General features: G+C 35.9%; 1 protein-coding gene across 3 annotated transcripts in view; it reads left to right on the forward strand.

Annotated features, from left to right (window-relative positions):
• The window catches only part of LOC118744646, a 35,634-nt gene extending 12,987 nt beyond the window's left edge, over positions 1-22,647 (forward strand). For 2 of the 3 annotated variants that reach the window (XM_036477792.1, XM_036477791.1), the window contains exons 2-11: positions 10,072-10,583; positions 13,023-14,462; positions 14,544-15,048; positions 16,403-17,139; positions 17,223-17,597; positions 17,660-17,775; positions 17,840-18,116; positions 19,193-19,341; positions 19,561-19,712; positions 19,783-22,647. In XM_036477792.1, coding sequence (XP_036333685.1) covers positions 10,140-10,583; positions 13,023-14,462; positions 14,544-15,048; positions 16,403-17,139; positions 17,223-17,597; positions 17,660-17,775; positions 17,840-18,116; positions 19,193-19,341; positions 19,561-19,712; positions 19,783-20,024 — 4,437 coding nt within the window. In that variant the 5' untranslated portion in view covers positions 10,072-10,139 and the 3' untranslated portion in view covers positions 20,025-22,647. The remainder of the gene's footprint in view (positions 1-10,071; positions 10,584-13,022; positions 14,463-14,543; positions 15,049-16,402; positions 17,140-17,222; positions 17,598-17,659; positions 17,776-17,839; positions 18,117-19,192; positions 19,342-19,560; positions 19,713-19,782) is intronic. The other variant, XM_036477793.1, reaches the window with a different exon arrangement.
• The last annotated feature ends 513 nt before the right edge of the window (positions 22,648-23,160 follow it).

Consider the following 23,160-nt stretch of genomic DNA (forward strand, 5'->3'; position numbering starts at 1 on the left):
GAACGCAAAAACAACTGCATAAAAAAAAAATCAAGGTAAATACTGATAAAATAATCCACTTTATATCTCAGAGCCAACGCGAGTCATTGCATTGCAACGAAGAGAATTAAATGGAAATTGGAGGAAAGGTGAATTGAGCAATCGTTCGTTTGGACTGAAGGAATAAAATGAATCATTGAGCGCTTGGCATAGATTGGATATGGATTTTCGCATTCAAATCGATACATACGTATAAGAAAATATACGTACAAATGTACGCACCAATCATATGTTAATTCTATATAGTATACAAATATGGATATATGAAAATGTAAACAAAACAAAATTCGCATAAGCAAGTTGAAACGTAAATTGCAATCTGTTGTGGCGTGCCTTTGTTGCGGCCATATTGAACGCCACGAGTGAGCGTGGAAGTATTTTTGCACAAGTTTTTCGCAAGATATTTATGGATATAAATGCAAATTGGTTTACATGCACGCATACATACGTACTTATTAATATTTTTCGCAAATCGATGTTTTTTTTTGGTTATTTTTGAATGTTTTAAAAATATTTTAAACTGAAAGGGAGTTTCTCTAAATAATACTTTTTAATTCATTAAAGTGGATCGTTTTGGGGCTGCATAGTGCACCATAATTATATAATTTTTTTTCATCGAATAAGATGCTGACCTTGAAGTTATTAAATGTGTTCTAGGTTCTGAAACTTTTTTATTGGAGCCTTTTAAACAAGATAAAAATAAAGTTTAAGCATTGACTTTCTAAATATTAGTTCTGCCGAAAAAATGTGTTAAGCATTGTAATATATTTTTGTATTCCTCATAAAAAGCAGCAGTTAATATTTTGTTTATGCTTTTTATTGCAGTTTAGCAAATTCTGAGCCAGCAAGCAGAGAACAAAGCTTCAGCAAGTCAAGTAATTGCAAATTTCCAACACTCTCAACGCATTTTTATGGAAAGAAACAAACATTCAGCAAAATAAAGGAATTAAAAAGAAAAAATCATTTCAGAAATTTGTTTAAGTGCAGCGTACATTCTTTAATGATGATGTACAAACAATAGCGCAAAATCAATGAAAACCCGTCAAATTTAATTTGAAATTAGCATTTCCAATTAAATAAAAATGAGGCCAATCGGTCGAAAGTAAAACAAACTAAGCAGATCATCCCAAGCATTTTGAATTTTTTTTTGCTATGCTTGAAAACTTGGACATTTAGAGGCGAAATATGTATTTAAAAAAATGTTTAATTAAGGAGGATAGAAAGCTAGAAACTCAGAAGTATTGCTAACTCATTTTCTTTTCAAATCCAACATTGTACAAAAGTCTGGCGAATATTCACTAAAAACTCTATTGGATTTTAGAAATAACTACTAAAGCAAAACACTAGTTTCATTCTTTAATAAAAACGGCCTTTGAGAGAAATTCCCAGCGAAAGGACATGATTTTCCATAGAGTTTTTTAATCACTTCCTAAAGATTTTCTATTAACAGCTTTTCTTTGTCTGGTATTCATTTCCATTGTAGAAAACAGGGATGCAAATCATGTTTTTAAATTTTCCGAAAAAATTGTACTTAAAAGTGCATAAATGTTCCAAAAAAATAAATATATATTTTCAAATGTATTACTTTTCGATAGTAGGAGGAGAACCTCTTATATTCAATACCCTATTATCTGCAGTGTCATACAAAATGTGCTTCTGACTAAGACTAGACTAGCCTAAGACTAGAAATTTGATTCTGGTCCCACCCCGAGCGAGGCAGTTGCACTACCGTTTCTTCTGTATTGCGTTCATTTCCTAGCCTTGCAGCATGAGTACCCAGGGTCCAGTGTCCTCTGTATAGTTCGGTGATAACTGTAGTCTGTTTTTTGCAGTAGGTGTGCCACAAACTTCTATAGACTGCAGAATTATGGGTCTTTACACTCGTGGTTCCAGCTGAAGCCCCAATGAAATGTTCTTGCTTCTATAGCTTTCAGAAGGGTTAACGTCATTGAAGTTTTATAATTTTGGAATTTTATAATCAATTTTGGTCATACCGCGTAAAAGTGAATATACTCCTTTCGGAAAATCAGCTAACACTAACAAAGTTTTTTATTAGCAGAACCTTATTTGTACTGTGAAGTTGTTTTGGTGGTATATTTTTACTCAATCAGTTCTTTATTTGTGTACAATTTTTCATTACATTAGGGGTATTCACGATCCTGTGCATACTGTCTAGCATGGTTTCATGTGTTCAAACCACAACAAAAGTAGCCAATCTTGCTATTTATGCACCACGCCAGACAGTATGCACCGGATCGTGAATACCCCTAATGTCTTTATCTTCTATTATATATTCCGCATGCCCTTCTATATGATCTTGTTTTACGTTCGCCTCATTTGCGTTTGCTGGCAAGCATTTTTACTTTGTGTCATACTTGTATCGCTGCCCACGATCATGCTGCCACGATCATTGTACATATTTTTGTTATCTATTAAGGGCAATGTTCATACACATTTTTTTCTTCTATATTCGTGACAAATTTTGTAAATCTTTCAAGACACCATCAATTCTCATGGTACCACCTACCCAGTGCGTATTTGTGAATTCAAGTGGAACATTTCATAAAATTTTACTTCTCCCAAAATGGAATATTTTTTCCCACAAGAATTTCAGTGAATTTGCTATTATTTAAAACTATTCTCGACAAATTTTGGAGATTCTTTTTTCAAAACACCTCATCAAGTTTTATGGTCCCGGCTACACAGTGCTTATTCAAGTGAAAAATTTCGCTCAATGAAATTCATGAAATTTACTATCATTTGAGAATATTCACGATCATTCATGGACATTTTTGTTTTTAAGATACTTCATCCAATTTCATGATTTTTTTTTAATATTAATAGTCCCAGGTGCACATTGGTAAATTCAAGTGATTATTTTCAGCTAAAGCGATACAATTTGGTTATTATCTTCTAAGGGCAACCCTTTGGCATTTAAGCATTTAGCAGACCCTTATTTGTACTGTTGTTGTTGTTGTAGCAGCATACAAGTTCCCCAAAGGGTTTTTGGGGAGTGTTGCTGGAGTGACAGTCCTTGGCCAGAAATAAATCTGGGTCGTTCCGGTTACGTATACCCGACTATCGTCGGGTTGTTTTGGTGTTAATTTTTACTCAATCAGTTCTTTATTTGTGTACAATTTTTACATTACATTGTCTTTGCCTTTATATTATATGTTCCGCATGCTCTTCTAACTATATGATCTTGTTTTACGTTCGCCTCATTGCGTTTGCGCTGGCAAGCATTTTTACTTTGTGTCATACTTGTATCGCTGCTCACGATCATTGTACATATTTTTTCCCTCCCCTTTTTTTAACTTTTTTTCGTCGTGTCTTTGCATTATCATTCGAGCGCTCGCTTTTTGCTGCCGCATGCAAATTTCGTAGATTTCTACATGCAAACCTACATACATATATACATACATACATACTTGAGCAATCGCATTTTATGGCAAAGCTTTTGCAAATTATTTGCAATCTCCTACATTCCATTTCCATAAAAAGCAGTAGCACAAAAAAATATGAAGTACAAAATTAAAAAAAAAACAAGTAAAAAAGTCTAAGTTCGGGCGGAGCCGAACATTAAATACCCGGCGCAAGTATTAAATATATGTTTTTCACCTTTCCGAAAGCTACCGCTACATGGTAAACCGAGGTGTATCCATTTTGAGTAAATTAGCGTCCTTAAATTTCGAAATATTGAAGTTTCAAGCATATCTGAAATTTACTGTTATATGAAAAGCGGCCGTAATTTTAGTTCGATTTCAATAAGTTTCAACGTTTTGCTTCTATGTGGCAAGTACAATAACCACACCGAGTTTGGTACAAATTGGTAGAACGGTTACCGAGATACATATATGTGATCATAAGTGGGCGGTGCCACGCCCATTTTTCAAAATTGTATCCTAAACGTATTTCTTGGTAACGAATTGTTGCAAGCATCAATTTTGAATAAATTAGCTTCAATAATTACTGATTTATCGAAGATTTCGTATTTCTCTAAATTACCGTTATATGGGATTATTGTCCTATTTTAAAAATTTTCGGCCATTTCGTATGTTATACCAAGGTTAACAACTGTGCCAAGTTTGGAAGAAATTGGTGCAGCGGTTACCAAGATATATACACATGTAAACATAACTGGGCGTGGCTACGCCCATTTTCCAAAAATTTATAATATTCTTATTTTTCGTCTAAAACTTATTGTAAATATCAATTTTGAGTGAATAATCTTCAGTAGTTACTAAAATATCGCAGTATTCGTATTTCTGAAAATTACCGTTATATGGGAAGTGGGCGTGGTTATTGTCCAATTTTTAAAATTTTCGGCCATTTAGTATGCTGTATCAAGGCCAACAACTGTGCAAAGTTTGGAATAAATTGATGCAGCGGTTACCAAGATATACACATGTAACCATAAGTGGGCGTGGCTACGCCCATTTTCAAAAAAATGTTAATATTCTTATTTTTCGTCTAGAATTTATTAAAAATATCAATTTTGAGTGAATTATCTTCAGTAGTTACGAAACTATCGCAGTTTTCGTATTTCTGGAAATTACCGTTATATGGGAAGTGGGCGTGGTTATTGTCCGATTTTTAAAATTTTCAACCATTTAGTATGGTGTATTAAGGCCAACAACTGTGCAAAGTTTGGAATAAATTGATGCACCGGTTACCAAGATATACACATGTAACCATAAGTGGGCGTGGCTACGCCCATTTTCAAAAAAATGTTAATATTCTTATTTTTCGTCTAAAATTTATTATAAATATCAATTTTGAGTGAATTATCTTCAGTAGTTACTAAAATATCGCAGTTTTTGTATTTCTGAAAATTACCGTTATATGGGAGGTAGGCGTGGTTATTGTCCGATTTTGCCCATTTTCAATACCATCCGTCCTACGCCCGAAAGAAGTGCACATACCAAGTTTCGTTAAGATATCTCAATTTTTACTCGAGTTATCGTGTGCACAGACGGACAGACGGACGGACGGACGGACGGACGGACGGACGGACGGACGGACAGACAGTCACCGCTTAATCGATTTCTCTTTTCATCCTGATCATTTATGTATACATTTGTCTATATCTATCTCGATTCGTTTTGCCTGTTACAAACAACCGTTATGTGAACAAAGTTATAATACCCTTGTGCACAAGTGCGCTCGGGTATAATAATAAACAATCAGCATTACCTTCGTTTAACCGTACATGTATCACCTTCGAGCTGGTATCTCGTAGATTGTGCAAAGAAAGAAACAAACAAACACATTGGGAGAGAGGTAGAGGGCGGGAGCATTATAGACGCTCTCAATTCACGATTTGCGTAAGCCGACAAGTGCAGTTCATGACACGGCAACACTTCGCTAAATTGTTTCATATTTGCACTCAGTATAGCCAGACATTTTTTGTAAAAAAAAACTGGCAAGTTAAGCATAAATTATCAAAAAATCGGGAAAAGCAAAAAAAAAAAAATAAAATTATCTCTTTTGAAGATTTTAATTTAAAAAATTTATATCGCAAAACATCTATTAAGTACTATAGAAAATACAATATACAAACAAAAAATGGATCCTAAATAAGTTCCATTTAACTAGATTTGGATGTATTTATTTATGTTCATGCAAACATATCCACTGCTTAAATTTCCCAGTAGAAGAAGTAGGTAATCAATAGAAATATATTTGGGACATTCTTTCTGAATCGGAGAGTCCATGCTCCCCAAAAACCATTTGGCCCAAAACACCCGTGCGACAGTGCAATCGAAAGCTTATTTTATCTTGTTTTGAATCCCGTGTGACAAAATGTGTGTTTAATCAAAATGGCGAAATAATATGAAATTTCAAAAATGTAAAAATATCATCGTGTTCTTCAAAAAATTTTGCCTCAAGAGTGTTTCAAGTACAATGTTCTTTAGACACATAGTTTCTGTGAAAATGACGGTATTTTTTATAGAAACCTAACGAAAAAAAATTTTGCACACACAGAGAAAGTTGGCAAAGGAGCTTTTTATTATGAGACTTTCGTGCCAGAATGAACAAAATCTTTCAATTTATCTTGCATACTGTCTTTCGATTGTCTTCCAAAAGACTTGCAACGATCTTAGCCCGAATTGCACTGTTAGTTTTCATTTGAATCAATATTATGACACTATTTCGTTTTTTTTTTAAGTAATAACGCTTAAAGTGGCGGTTTACAACTTGTTAATTATTATTTTTTTTTTTAATTAATCAGAGACATCAGTTTCCACATTTACTGTTGAAAACGACTTATAAAATCTTCAAGAGCTGCCAGAAGTCTTCATAGTGTAGATTTTTAAGGAAGTTTTTATTTTAAGATTGTGACTTCTGGCAACACTGCTTGCACTTTGCATGAGTTAATACAGCACCTTGTTTGTGTCAGGGTTTGTGGGCTGGATTTTCTTTTCTTTTTTAGTCTAGTTTACGCCACTCGCTTTTCACCTGCCAACACATGACTAAGCATTGCTGCCAGAAAGGGGCTAAGCCCCACTGCGCATACTTACACAATCTTTAATTTTTTTTTAGCTGCTAGAGTTGACGAAATTTGGGCGTTGCTGACTCGCTAGTTGTCTAGCTGTCACTTTGCATGACATGTAATAATTTTTGGCTGAGCCCATACTTCCTTTGCGTTTTTTTTTTAATAAAGCAAAATGTTGCGATTATTTTCAATCTCTCTAAAATCTTTCCCACGCTTTTTTCATGAATTCCATTTAGCTAAAACAAATTCTTCACATGCTTGTGGTCAGTTGGCTGCTTACGCGTTCTTGCCTTTTCCGTTTTCTTTATTTTCCCGCACACCCCTCACATATATATTTGTTTTTTTTTTGCTCATTAAGTGGTTTAACTTGTTTGGCAAATTTCGCTATTCTAATCGCCAAGGTTGCTGAATTGTGACGTTTGCATGCATTTTGTACATTCATATTTACAAACATAAATCAGAATTTTCTGGTTTTATTTTGTATGTTTGCGTTTGCACATTATTTACCAATCGATATCGCTTATTTCACGTGAAGGGCGGGCTCATATCAATTTCGGCAAATGTATGTAATTTGTAATTCTTCGATTTGCTTATATTTAAGTGTATATTATGTATGTGCAGTGTGAATAAATGTTTGCATATGTATTAATGCACTAATATCAGTCTTCCATCTTATTAAAAATATTGAATAGCACTTGATTATTGAGTGCAATTAATTTTTTTTTAATATTTTTTAAGTCTAAGCACGTCCAGCTGTGGGGCACCTTTCCGGTTTCTGATATAAAATGAGCCGTTTATATTTAAAGTAACATAAGTGATTTCATGCAGTTTGACTTCAGTAATCATTTGCTTGTATCTGAATGCGTCTGTTATTCGTTCAACTTCATCAGTCAAAGGTTAAAAGTTGTGTCATTAGTTTATGATGGTAGAACAATTTACAGCTGCGTTCAGTTAGGAGTAACTAACCATTTAAGCACAAGAGGTGGGTATGAGACTTATGCCACTTTCAAGATTAACAGCACATACGAATATGTATGAAAAATATTGTATTACAATCGCATTTTTCGGTACATACTAAAAAATCATCAAAATTCATGCATTTAATTAACAACGACGGATCTCAAAACTTGCTAAGTAGTAGATTTTTAATACGGTAGACAAACGGGCTCGATTATTTGCATAACCAGCCTTAATTTGCTTTAACTCATGCATTTTCCTCTTTAAAATGAGCATAAGCAGCCGAACAAATGCACGAAATTTTTGGGAATTAACTCGGATCCGGGGAATTTCGATGACAACACTGGTAAAAACGGCCAGTTGTTGTCTTTTGCACAAGTAAGCAAACGAAGCAATCGAGTTTCGCGTACGCGGTAGCCGAGTGGTGAGAGTTGCGAGCTACAAGCCTGTAGCTGCCAGGTTCGATACTCGGTTGGAGCGATTGCGAAACATTTTTTGTTTTTATTTATTTTATATTTTTTTATTTTTTATTTATATATTTAATTTTACTTTATTTTATTTTCATTTGCTTTATTTTATATCACATTTCTTATTTTACTATTAGTTAATTTTAATTTTTAGAAATGAATTTTGTTAAAAATTCAACGACAACTATCTGAAAGTAACGTAAAAAAAATATAGAAGTTATAAAAAAAGAATGAAAAAGAAATAAAAAAAGTATACTGGCCGTGGGACTCGAACCCACGACCTTACGGCTGGTTTATTCGCATTACTGCCGTCTGTAAGGGTAAAATTTTAATTTGCATTTATGCTTATTAATTCAAATTAATTTTCTCCATCTGTCTACCATATAAGTCTATATTCAGAGGATTTTAGTTGAACTTTGGGGCTTGATACTCAAAACGGACGTTATAAGCCACGATAAATTTTGCCGAATTCACAGTTTAAATGTAAACTACTGTTTTTTTTCAGAATTTCCGATTTGAACGAATAAACTAAATTTTCTCTTTTGGTTTTTTTGCAAGTAAATTTTCAAGGTAAAAGGAGACGTTGAAGGAGCCCTTTAAAATGATATCCGACCTTTTTTTGTTTTTATCACAAAATTCTCTGAATTAACATTGTGTAGGCTTTTCCCCCTTTAAGTGGGACAAAAGATTTTATTGCGAGTGATGGAATATTATTTTTCTATCTGTTGCAAATCCTATAAATTTATCTTTGTTGCATCACAAAAAAATAAAATTTTCCAGTCACTAAGGGCTGGTTTCTCCATCTCAACTTAACTTAGTTAAGCCAATTTTCTTGACTTAGTCATGAATAAGCTGTGTAAAACGTAGGCTAACTTTTGACCTAAGTCCAAAAAGTGGCTAAACTAAGTTAAGTTGAGTTGGAGAAACCAGCCCTAAGAGTACAGAGGCGGTATTTCTTTGCGAACTCTAATCGATATCTTCTATAATCTCCGGAAAGCAACGGCTTCTTCCTGAAATTCCCTCCGAGGGGCTTCACTTCACTAAGTCGTCCTATGACGATGTCGACAGCTCATGTGCTTCATAATTTTTTTTTAAATCGCAGATGAACTTTACTAGCGTCTTACGCGGGTAATTCAACAACAAGAATCAATTTTCAATTTGATTTCTTAGACAAATTTTGAGATACAGTTTTGTAAACAGTAAAGTAATATGAAAGTGCAAGTTTCAAGTCGCTAAAAATTACCGTTGATTTTTGAGAATTTTTTTCGCTGAGGGCGTTACGTACCTTCTTTCATATAAAAAAAATGTTTTCATGTATTATAAGGAATATATACAAATACTCAAACTTTTCTAAGAAATCGAATTGAGAAACTGAAAATTTCGTAAAAAATTGCTTGGTATTTCTTGCATTTTCCCGAGTTCTGTATGAAATTAAGAAAAAAAAAATATTGTAGTTTTTGCAGTTGAATGAACTATATTTTCATAAAACGATTAAGAAAAATTTGGTATGGAAAAGACAAATAATAAAATCGTAAAAGTCAGGGTACGCATATTTTTGACGCTGACTGTAGATACATATATCCGGCCAAGAACTTCTACTGTTATGCTACAACGACAACAGCGATTTCTTCGAACAAAAAATAAGCCGGCCATGTAGGGGATTGAGAGCTGTTTGGGAACAATCCATGGAATTATTTTATTCCAAACAGAATTTTCGACAAAATTATTTATTGATAGATCTAAGAATTGTCTTTTATTCAAGACTCAATGGCTTGGTTTACACATTCGACACCCTTTGGTAGGCCATTCTGTTACCGTTTTGCTCTTAGCATTAACTATGTATATTCTAAAAAAAAAAGATCGGTGCGAGTTGAGAAAGTGGCATCATGGGCTCCTTCGATCTCTGAGTGATGGTTAATTTTGTATCAAAATTGTTTTCCATCGTTTACCAACCATCCTCGAATTTTTGCGAATTAGCGAAATTCAGTCAAATAAGATTTTAATTACACTCAATTATCGCTTTCCACACAATTACACGGCTCATTTCTCCACTTTGTTTCATCCTTTGTACATATGTATGAATTAAAAATTTAATTTTTTTTTACTTTTCAGCATTTCTCATCAGCATCCAACAGCGCTTTTGAACGCTTTGTGATTATTCGTATACAAAAAATTGCAAAATGTCTGCAGCAGTCGCATCAGCACCAGCGACAACGACGACAAAAACTGTAAACAATGCAACATCGTCAGCTACCAACAACAACAACCGCAATAATAATTTAACTAAAACAACAGCAAAATCTTCAACTACTAGCGGCGATACGACGAGTAAAGCAGCAAATAAAATCAACAATAATAACAATCAGAAAACTGGCTACAGCAGCAGCGGTGGAGGCGGTGGCAACGACACCAACGACAGCAAACAGCAACGCCTCAAATACATTGCGAATGTAGTGCGCGCTCTGGTGACATCACGCAAACCACCGTGCAAATTGCGCGAGGTACTACGCGAGTATCCAGACATCGAAGGTGAACCATTGAATTTTCGCAAACTTGGCTATCCCACGGCCAAGGATTTGTTGAAGGCGACTGGCGAGTTTAGTTTTACGCAATATGGTGAAGAGGTGAGTGGGGGGTTTGGGATTTGAATTTCTGCGAGTTTGCGGAAAATCATAGGCTTTAATTTTAAGATTTTAGGAAATTTCGGTTTCATAATTTTTTTCTAACAAAGTATGGACCAATACTCTAATTTTTAGTCTGGCATGGTAGGCATGTAGGTATACCTAGTTCAATTTTTAAAAGTATCTTAAAACTAAAGAATATACATATAGGGTGTGTTCAGAAATGCATCAAACCAAAGCATCAGTCATTTTTATTTCTAAACTATAATTGATGGAAATGGCTTATTTATGCAACTAAGTTCCAATTCGATATTTATGTACCTAACCGTGGTTGCACATATGTATATGTAGGATATTTCCATCAACTATAGTTTAGAAAAAAAATAGACTGATGCTTTGGCTTGATGCATTTCTGAACGCACCAATAGCATTTACATTTATTTAGTTGATTCCGATGGCGATTGTGAGCCTACTAACTGGTAAGCATGAAACTAGGCAATAAATCTATTCAATTTCCATTTGGAGCCTCCTTAAACGTTTTTATTTTTTTGTTTTTCGTTATGTTGTGATCAGTTGTTCTCTTAGGTAAGCACCCTGTATCCCACACTTGTGTGTTCTCAATCAAATTCTAGAAATTTAGGTCTCATTTGTCTCTTAAAATATTCCACCAATGCTTGGCCGCATTTTGTCACACGCTTTTATTGCAGTGCATTCCCAACAAGCAGCCAATTTGTCTGTGCCGTTCGCTTAGAAAGTTTTCTAAAAATATACACACACACAGTTCTAGTGCAACGAACTTTGGCCTCTCGGAAGTTGTTTAATTTTGCTAACGTTTCAATAAAGTAAAAGCTGGTTGACCTTTTGATTACTTAAAAATTTTAAATCAAAATAAAACAGCTGGCAGTGAATACTATTTAAGGCCAATTACAACATAACAAATACATATAATCAAGCATGTAAGTTCAAAAGCATTTTAAAAATATTTATCGCATTATATCAGCGTGAAAAAAGAGCTTTCTGTTTCCTTCTTATTTTGTACACCAATGCATTTGCCATCACTTTCGATGTTCACTTTGTTATTCTCTGAGAAACATTCTGGTTACTCTAGGTTCAGGCAGAGAAACTTTTGTCGCGGCAACTCGTTAGTTGAGGGAGAGGGAGTGTCGAGGAAGGGGGAAGGGCACGGAGTTGCTCGCGCTCGGACAACACGTTTTGTGCTCTCGTTCGTCTGAGTAATTCTAGTTGGTCGTTCACAGCTGACAACAGCAATTGTGTACAAAAGAATTGCTATGTGTGAACGCGAAGGGCAACACCAAAAGAGAAATTGCCGAAAATGAGCAACGAAAGTTTCTCTGTGTGAACCCAGTCTTACCCTATTAAAATAGATTTTCCTCTCCATTGCATTCACCCTTTTTGCCAGTGCTGCCATTTCAGCTGTTTTCCGGCTAGATTTAGCCAGTTGCGATAGCAAACAGTCGGAGAAATTTCGGTTTAGCCGGCAGCCGATTTGTTAGCCGTTTTGGAAAAAAATTAGCCGTTTTTAGCCAATTTTGCTATTTGCCTTATTTTCTTATTGTTTAAACAAACTTTTTTTTGCCGAGAACTTATTTAAATTCCAAAAAATGGGAGGTCAACTTGAGTTAAAAGAACCATCACTGAAATGCGTCAAAATGAAAATAAAAAAGCACACATTTCTATGTAAAGCAAAACTTTCTGGGAAGACAATATTCGTAGAAAATCCAGCGAGAATTATCACTCGAAATATCAGATAGTAAGAAAAAATGCTCCGAAATTCTCTCTCAAGTAGTGAAATTTGCAAAATTGCAGGAATTTGCAAGTTTCCCGGCCAGCTAGTGTCCACGGTTACATTTCTATCATAAGAAATTTTTATAGAATTTTTAAAATTCTTTCAGAGGGGCAAAAAACAGGTTCTACATGTATGTATATTTTGTGTTAGTCCGACTTTCTTCAACATACGTTTCAATTTCTTTGTCGTAGTAACTGTCTGGTTACGAATCCATTTTTTTCAGCCGAGTACCTTTCAAATCATTGAAATTAACTAAATTAATTAAATAAAGAAGTATTTACTTACATTTTTCATTTTAAAATCGGTCAAGTTTGAAAATTTTTAAATTTTGCGAACTTGTTTATTCAAATTATCGTCGACAAAAAATCCAACCGTGTGCCACAGTCATATGTTTTTCCTAATTGCAAATTCTTGCTGGCATAATTTTTTCTAGCTTGAATTTGCAACTTCTCTCCAAGAACTAGTCTTTATACTTGTGAGTTATTTAAATAAAACATGTGAAATTTAGCTCAAACAGTTTAGCCGTTTTTAGCCGTTTTTTTTGCCAATTTAGCCGGTTCGTCCCAACAGTTCTGGCAACACTGCTTTTAGTTCATATTCTAGTTGAAGTTCTCATTCTCTCTAATCTCCCGCAGACATACATAAATGCCGCACCTAGCTCAAAATCGGCACACATATCGTCTATGGTGAGACAGCAGAAGGCGAGCAAATCGACACGGATCAAGGTGGCACCACAAGTGAGACAACCGAAACGCTCCGATCAGAGTTGGAACAAGAGCAGCTACTCATCAAACGTCTTCCAGCGTTTGCGGACGACGGGTCAACAACAGCAGCAACGTTGGCGCAGTAATGCGACAGTAGCGGCGGCGGTAGGAACAGGGGTTGGTGATCGCAATAACAACAATAGTCAGCAGCAAAACAATAATAGCCGTAATAACATAGGGGCCGTCGGCTTACAAACGCAACAGAAAGAGAAAGAGAAGGAGAAAACGCAACTGCAAAAGCAAACACAGCCACAGACACAACAAAAGGCGCAGCAGCAGCCGCAACAACAACAACAACTGCAACCACAGAAAACCCAGCAACAGCAGAAGCAACCAGCTCAGCAGCAGCAGACGCCCTTGCAGCGTCAAAAGTCGGTCGGATCGACAAATAAACCGGCTGTCGGTAGCGAAAAGAAGGATCTACGCGAAATGTTGAACGCAAAGGCGGCGCAACAACAATCAAATGGCGGTGGCGCAGCCAACAATGGCAATAAAATGCCCGCCGGTCAGCCAGATTTGCGTGAACGCCTGAACGCGAAAAGGCAGCCGCAGCAACAACAGTCACTCCCAACGCAACAACAAAAGCAGCAGCAGCAACAGCAGTCATCATCACCGCGCCCCATTTTGGGGCAAAATAACAATTCGGCAATAGCGATTGCTTCCACATTGATATTGGCGCAGCGCGAACAAAAAATACAGGAGCAACATCAGCAACAGCGCGCACAGTTGTTAGCGGCACAGCAATTACGTCAACAGCAGCAACAACAAAAGCAACAGCTGATACAACAGAACTTGTTGAAGCAACAAGAACTGCAAATGCAAGCAAAACAAAAGCTGCAGGCTCAACAACAACTGGAAGTGCAACAACAAATGCAAGCGCAACAACAGCTGGAAGCGCAGCAGCAACTTCAGGCGCAGCAGCAGCAAATGCAGGCGCAACAGCGGCAAATGCAGGCGCAAAAACAGCAGCTGCCGGCCCGACAAGTAATGAGCGGAGGTGGCATTGCACAGTCAGGCGTTGGCATTGGCTCCGTGCAAGATCGCTTGCGTATTCGTATTAATAATAATCACAATGGAAATGATTTCGCTGCGTCATCGTCGACTGGCAGCAACACGCCGGAAACGTCTCCAGCGCTATCATCGGCTGGCTCTGACAAACTGACGACGCCAAGTCCATTTGTTGGTTCGGCGGCAATGCAGCAGCTGCAGCAACAACAACAACCACTATTCCATAAGCAGCGCTACATAGTGAAACAGCAGCAGCTGCAGCAACAACAACAGCAACAGCAGTTTGGCGAGGCCAATGGCCAGGTGAGTTTCAGAAATATGAATATATTTTATAATTATTTTACACTCCTCCTATACCCGCTCTCTCTACTTTATTCATTTTAGAACGTCATACCACCACGCGTTTTCCAATTCAACCCCAAACTCGATCCTATCACATCGCTGACACAGTATTGTGTGGTACGCCGTTATGCGCCTCCTGCTTTTAGCGCAATACGTTCGAAATTCTCACGCCTCTATCAGTGTCGTGTCAATGTGAATGGCACCATCTTCTCAACATACCCCAATGAATATTTGCATGAACATCTGGCACAAATTTCATGTGCACAAAAAGCTATTGAGCTATTGAAATTGCAAGAGGCAAGACGTCCATTGCCGTTGTTTTCGGAGGGTGATGCCGATCTTATTGATAAACTCTACAATGAGTTGCACCTACATCCACATGGCATATTTGCTAAAAATATACCCGAAATGTTCGAGGAAGCGTACCAACAGGCATTGCCAGAACATTGGTGGACATTAGTGCAAACGTCGCCCAGATTCACTACAGAATCGGCAACCAACAATGCTGTGATTGTGTTTGCTAACGAGGAGGCAGACAAAGACAAAGGTAAGCTGATATTGTAAATGAAAATGGATTGATAAAGTGATATCAAAGTGTTGTAAAATTGTAGACGTAGGTAAGGTTTGTATTAGCAAGAATTTTAATATTGCAATCAAAGCTGTTTGGCTGCTAATGACTCTCTTTTTCCTAAATTTGAGGCAATCTTTATAATCGTTAGACGGCATTTCTTGTTCATAACCTCAAAGCGACAAGACATGATCGATAGAATAAACTCGAACTCTCATTTGACATCGAAAAAAAAAAACATAAATTATAGATAAAATATGAACCTAAATTTTAAATCAAATGTGTATCGTAAAATTGATAACCGTTACAGTCGGAGTTTTCAATTGTTTATATGGAGTATAAATTCTTACTACTGTTAAGTGGCTCATTTTTCTAATCCTTGTCTTGACTTTGTATAATGCCTACATACAAACAAGACAAGGATTATAGACCTGAGCCACTTAACAGTAGAAGGGTTGCTGTGTAATGACACAACCAGAACTCAAAAAATTAAATTCCTTGAGAGTGTTAAGTGGCTCACTCTCTTGTCTTATCCATGTAGTGGGTAGGATTATTCATGGATTAGGCAAGGACTAGAGACATGCGCCACTTAACAGCAGTAATAGTTTTTGTTTTTTTATTTTTATTTTTAAATTGTGTCGTTATTGAAGAGTTCGATATGTACATATATTAGATCAATCGTAAGTAAAGTTATCAAGGCGAATTTATATAAGGTGGTGTTACTAGCTCAGCTGATTTTGTGTATGTGTTTCGCCGTACGGCTTCTGATATCAAATTGAAAAATTTTGTTTGAATTTCTACACACACTCTTACAGATTTTGACAGGTTATGCCGCCAAAGAAAAACAAAATACATGTAAATTTTTGTTTTTGTACTCCTGCTATCACCTTATATTAATTCGCCTTGAAAGTTATCAATCAACTTGGATAACATCATAGCATCACATCGCAATGTCAGCAGGTACGAAATAACTTGAGTGGTTCAACATGATATCCAGTTGAGCGTTCGATCATCGGTTGCATAGCGTCCGTATTCCAATTAGCCATATGAATTTCGTCCAATACGAGACCGTTGACCTTTGTCTGGTTTGAAGTAAAATTAACAAAATTGCTTCGGTTAATTCCAATTGGTAATTGTTTTCCCTTCAGTAACCGATTACTGTAAAACCAGTTGGCGATTTAAACCGCAGTAGTCATTGAGCTAAATGTCAATCTTATCCGATAAAATTCGCTCGAATTAAAAAACAAAAATCGCACGCACATTTTATTGCTGCTAAATTTTTTAAAATTTTGCTATCAAAATTAAAAAAACTTTTCCTACTCTTTCCCAACAGCTGGCGCTACCGGTGAAATTATACAAATGGATGGCATTGCTCTACCCTGGAAGCAAAAGTATTGGCAATTATACATCACATACTGCGCTTCGACGGTGGATGTGTGGGCGCGCTTATTCGGCAAGGAGTATAGTGAACGTTTCGATGCAGTTATGAGTGAAATCGATACGCACATGGCCACACAAAAGACACGTCCACTATCGCTCGCCTGCAAAAATATCTACCTGGTGTGCATCAACGAATGCTGGCATCGAGTGCGCGTCGAGGAGCTGGATAAACCGAATGCAACAGCGCGGTGTTTCTTCATCGACTATGGCGATAGCGATTGGGTGGCCGTCAGTGAGTTGTACATTTGTGAGGCACAATTTTTACGTTTGCCTGCGCAAGCAGTGCCCCTATCACTATTCGGTTTGGAGGATTTCGCTGGTAATCCGAATGCGCGACGCCATCTTGATACGATGTTGTCAAGCAAATCAGTGGTAGGTGAGATTTTGACCAAAGAGAGCGATTTTTACAATACAGAATCGAGCGCCTGTGGTAAAATCCAAGTTGTGTTGTACGACACCTCAACCGAGGAGGATGTGAATTTGAATCCCTTATTGCTGAGCCAGATTTGCGATGACACACCGCCTCCGGAGATTAAGCATAAGGGCGCTACGAATGTGCTGGTGTCGCATGTGAGCGAAGACGGTGATTTGTATTTGCAGATACTAAATAGTGACTTCAAATATGTGCAGGTATGTAAAGTAGGGGAAGGAAGGTCGTGTCATGTGTTGCTTTAACGATATTTGCAATTATTGAATGTTTTATATGATTTTAGAAATTAATTCAACAACTCATCGAGTCGAAGTTCAAACGCGAACAACATAAGATCAGTGCCAGCGATTTGAAGCGCTCTAATCTCTTCCTGATTTGTGATGATACAAATGGCAGCGAGACACAATGGTATCGTGGCGCACTAACCGACATGCCGAGCTATAGCGCTGAGGACGAGGAATTTGATATATTCTATGTGGATCATGGTATAACCCGACGAACGCACATTTCAAAAATATTCCGGTTGGAATCATTGAGCACAGCGTTGAGCAAATTCCCACGACAAGCGATACGTGCACGTCTACACAATATACCGCCCATAACAAAGAGCATTGTGGGACGAATGCGCGCTTTGCTGCCAGCCAATTGTGCTACGTTTGTGAGTAGTCTTTGGGGAGGGGCATGCTTAGTTATGGACCAACTAACTTTGTAACGTTTTAGGTAAAAATGAACAAACCCGGCAAATTGCCGTATGTAACAGTCTATCGTCGCCATGAGAGTTCGGATATGTTGTGCAATATAAACGAGGATATACGCATGGAAGCCGAATTAGAGTGGTCAATATTTAAAATTACGTATCTTTATAATATATAATGTTCATATGTTGTTTTTTTCTTGTAGTTCTACGGCTTCTAATGGTGAAGATGATGATGTACCCGTTAATGGCAAACACTATGGACTCGCTAAGAATGCTAGTGGCGGTAGCCTGAACTCACCTACAACTCAACAAACATTTGTCGAAATGACACGCGGTCTGACGATCACTACTTCAGTGCCAAATTCACCACAAAAGGTAGCTGAGCTGCCAAAATTACAAAACTACGATGCGATACCACGTGATCCAAACGATTTTCTGGAAGTGCGTGTCACAATGTCGGCGAATCCTTCAAATTTTACGGTGAGTTGGGAGGTATTTTTCATTATCATCTGTTTCAATCGGTGTGGATGTTGGAGTAATTATTCAAGATATGAGCGATTCTTATAAAGATTTTTTTCATTGCTGGTGTTGTAGAAGCATAAGTCTCTGTAACATATTTTGGAGAACGCTGCTACAAAGACGTTTCTTGTCGAAAAAATATCTGCCTCATTCTGGGAGCGTAGATTAGGGATGTCCAAAAAAGATCGGTGTTTCTAAAAACCGTTTATTTTTTTTATTAAGTTAATCATCTTTTTCAGTCTTTTTTATAATTTAGGTGTAAATCGGTATGTTCCTTTTAAACCGAAAACCGAAAATTCGGTTTTTACATTCATCAGCAGTGTAAGGTAATTTTCGAGATAGAATTAATTTTATGGCGTACCAAAGCTTCAAAATGAGTACTCAATGTTAACCTTAAGGCCAGTATGCAGCTCTCAAGAAACGTAAAAAAATTCAAATTTATTTACGGCAGTTCTTAAAAAATATGCTACTCTTTATACTACAGTTTTCTAAAGTTTTTTGTAAGAAATATATGCCCGTTACATTATTTATTGAGGAAAGAGTGGGGCAACAGGCTGTGAAGTATCGGATGTCAAAATTCCTTGGACACATACACGAAATAATGGCGAATCTTTTCTTGACCGTTTTCTTGAGAGCGGCATACTGGCCTTTATCTGGAAGGTAAGCGAAACCGATTGTGAGTATCGTCTTTGACTGTTAAAACATAATTATTTAAATTATGGTGCCTATATACAAATCAAAAGAGTTTATGTTTCTGAATTAAAGTTTGCTTTTGCATAAATATGTCAAATTCTTTATTATTTTTCTTATTTTTGGAAATGAGGTTTTTAAACAAAATAAGGTACAAATAAATATGTAATTAATTGGCTATGACAACAGTAAGTAAATTTAAATAGGAAAATGCTAAAAAAAAACTTGCTTTCCGGCGATTAATCGAAAACCGTTCCCACCCACCCAACCGTTCCCGTCTTGGGATTCATATGTTTTTTAATACATATGTATAGTACATGAGCTAATCGCATTTAATCTATTTTTAGATTCAACCCTACAAAGACTATCCACGCCTTCGTGATCTGATGAAGGAGTTGCAAGAGTACTGTGAAAATAATGATGAATTCATACCGGCTGATATGGTGGAAATAGGACAGGCTTATGCGGCCAAGAATCCGGATGGTTTCTATCATCGGTGAGTTCCACTAAACATATTACATGCACTTTTCATTTAATGTTTTAATGATTTTGGTAGTTTTTTATTTTGGTCAATATTGGAACTGTGTTTCTGGATTTGAAAATTTTGAAAAGCTCCTTCAGAATGGTCTTCAATTGTGCTTTTCCGCAATATTAGAAAACTTATAAATCTAAATTTTTACCTAAAATAATCCTCTCTTATATTTTATATCGACAGCGTTGTTGTGGTGAACACCTACAATGGTGATATGATACACGTTTGTTTCTGTGATTTCGGTGATATAGCTATTTTACGTAGCGATCAATTGAAAATATTGCCAGCCAAATATCGTCAATTGCGAAAAATGTCGATTCAAGCTAAATTGCATGGTAAGTAGATTTGGAACATTTTTAAAATCACCGCAAAATGTACTCAATTACTTATTTTTTTAAATCATAGGCATCACCGCCACGCATGGCGACTGGAGTCTGGAAGATTGTCTACGCTTCCGTCAGTTAACAGTCGGTCAAAAATTTGTAGCGTCTATAAAACGTATTACATATGATAAGCTAGGTTCACCTGACACACCAATACTCGAGCTGGAATTGATTGATGTGACTACAGATGAAGATGTCTATATACATGAGATATTATTGAAGGAGCAACGTGCGATTAAAAATGGTGAAGTCAAAAGTAACTAAAGCGGGACTGTTGCTATTGGACAACACACACTCAGACTAAAAGAAGAAGAGCGAAAAAAGCTATTTCTTAACTGTATACTAGATTTTAATGTAGGTTAGCGAAGGCATTTTTTGTTTATTATTTGCCTTTTGAAGGCCTTTTGATTTCGTGTGGATCTATTTTTTTCTACTGATTTTAAAGAAATTTTTATTTCAGAATGGAAAAAGAGGATAAGTACGTTGAACGTTAAAATATTTATGCGGATGAAGCGTTGTTCTTTTGAAAAAATGCGTTTTTTCACAATGGCGTTTTCATTTCTACCAAAAAAAAAAATGTTTCCTTCCAACGTGCTCTTCGCACAAATACTAAGGAGAAGCCAATGAAAAGAACATGTTTTGTAGAAAAGAAAACCACGTAAAGAAAAAGTATCGCTTCTTTCTGATTTGCGTATTCGGGAGAAAAGTTAACTTGCACACATTGCAATCATGCGTTCCTCGAACTATGGTTTTTGCTGACTTTAGTTTAAAAATTTCGCATAGCGCTTCTGCTTTTTAAATCATAATTATATTTTTGGTTAATCGTTATTTTTTGAAATTCGTTGAATTAATCTCATTACTCTAACAAGCATTACACTTAAATTGAAATAAAAATCTATACTTTAAATATTCGTTTGAGCGTGAAAGTCACATTCCGTACATTAATTCTCATACACAATACATTTACGCGTTTTGTTGACATTTTTTTTATTGAGCTTAGTCATCTTAGCTATTAACTCTTTGCAAGCGTTGAACTCTTCTAACGAAATTAACTATTTTTTAATTATAAAATTAAAATAAATTAATTACCAAACGAAATGAGACTTCGACAAATATGCGCGATTTTTGTAAGCATACGAAGATATTACGATTTATTATTTTTCTTTTTAAAATGTTTATAACGAAGTAATTTAGTATTTAAATTATTATTAATGTTATTTTATGTAATACACGCGTATTACTAAAGATATAAAAGTGAAATATGTAAAAAAAAACGAAAATTAAAGATAATTAAAGAATGAAAATTTAAATCTAGTGCGTAAATAAAATGGTTCGTTTAAAGAAGTGTAGTCGCTGAGACCAAATGATATTGTTATTTGCTAAAAAGGTCATTTTGGCAAATATTGTTAGCTACTAGCAACAAACTATTATTTTTGCTGCTATGAATTTGAAATAAATTATTTTTTTATTACTGACATCGGTAATTTGTGACAAGACGGATAAGGATAATCAGCAAGGCATTAAAAAATCACGTAATTAAAAGAGAAACGAAAGATTTAAGAGTAAAACGTAATAAATGTTTACCATTAAAATGAAACAAAAAAATCATGAAAAATTCCCGAAAATGTAATAAATATGAAAATATAAAATCTATCCCTGAAGACAAATATCCATATATTAATTCTACCATATTAAATAGACAGTTTATTTGTGTTTTATGAGCATAGAAGTTGAACAAATGCGGTAAATTGAACTAAAATTCAACATAACCAAAAAAAACAAAAAAACATTTATCCTGGTATTTTCACCTGCGCAGCGAATAAATTTGGCGAAGCGCACGGTTTGCTGAACACACCTAAAATTTGCATAAAGATCGTTCGCCACGCAAAGCAATTTGTAAAATCAAAAGAACTTTGTACAAGCGAACACTCTTAATATAAATTTAAGGTGTGTTCGCCAATCTGTTCTCTCGCAAGTGCCAATACCAGCTTTATATATTAAATAACCAGACAAATTGTTAAATGTAATTAAAAATAAATTTAAAGAGAGAAATAAATCATTTGAAAGTTAAAATAACTTCCAAATTCATACAAATCACAGACGGCTTTTCACAGAACTAATTACTTAGTTTTGTGGGCTAAAACTAAAATGGCATCAGCAAAACACTGCGCTTTAGTGCTAAGGGCCAGTTTTTCAGTGGCAGTTTTAACTTAGATCTGGAACTGAGAACTGAAAAACTGGCCCTAAGAAACAACTTTTCAGCGAAAAAGTTTTCCCAATATAAAGACAATTTATACTTCTTTAACACAATGTTCTTGCAGCAATTTTAATAACTAAGCATTATAATTTACAAAAGCAATGATTGGTTTTATAACCCTCTTTTAAAGAGATTACTAAGCTTTTGCAAAATGTATACCAGTTACAGCTATTTTACAACTACTATAAATGATATTTTCTTCGTAAAACCTTTTGTGGCATTTTGTTCGACTTTTTTTGCTCAATTCAGACGCAATTTTTCAATATGCAAATAACCCAACATACTTACCTAGTGTGTAAGCCTCAAAATTAATATATGTACATACATACATACACAGATATGTCCACAGATATACATACATTCTGCATATGCATATGTAGCATATTCTTCATATGCATATGTAGCTACATATAAAGTATCTACAGGGGTTACCCACGATCCGGTGCATACTGTCTAGCATGGTGCATGTTTGGACACATGAAACAACAACAAAATTTTCCAATCATGCAATCTATGCAATATGCTAGACAGTATGCACCACATCGTGAATACCCCTTACCTACTTCCAAACACCGGCATACATACATATTCTATATGCAATAAAATGAAGATCAATGTGCAAAACGCAAATTCTATGCTAGTATGTTCTTTGGCTCTTTTGATTTTTTTTTTAATCCTTTTCGTTCCCACGCCAAAGGTTTAAAGGACTATGATTTGAGGACATGTGTTTCATGCGCCAGGACGCTTATTGGGGAATGCTGTCGCTATAATGCGCTGGTTAATGTTCTCGAGAGAGCAAAGGCACTCAGGTAAATCGATGGGGGGCAAGGAAAGAAACATCTAGCGCTTTGCTATCTCTACTGCAGCTGCCATGTAAAGAAGAAATTCAAATTCACTATTTCTCATGACAGAAATATGCTTGGAGGTTTGCCATTGCCTGTCGAGGGGCGACCGCTGTTAAGAAAAAACCTTTTTTCTAAATTTTTTGCGATGTTGCTTGAACCCAGACGTTGCGGAGTGGAAGGGCGCACTGCTTACCACTACACCACCTTCAATGTTGATCAATTATGCATCAATAATTTTGTTAAATGAAAATCCTTTTTTATTTGAAATTTTTCATTTTCCCTTTTAATAATTCTTGAT

This window comes from Rhagoletis pomonella, unplaced genomic scaffold (genome assembly GCF_013731165.1).
Source record: "Rhagoletis pomonella isolate Grant_MI unplaced genomic scaffold, Rhpom_1.0 Rhpom_scaffold_00008, whole genome shotgun sequence".
In the NCBI taxonomy this organism is placed as follows: domain Eukaryota; kingdom Metazoa; phylum Arthropoda; class Insecta; order Diptera; family Tephritidae; genus Rhagoletis; species Rhagoletis pomonella.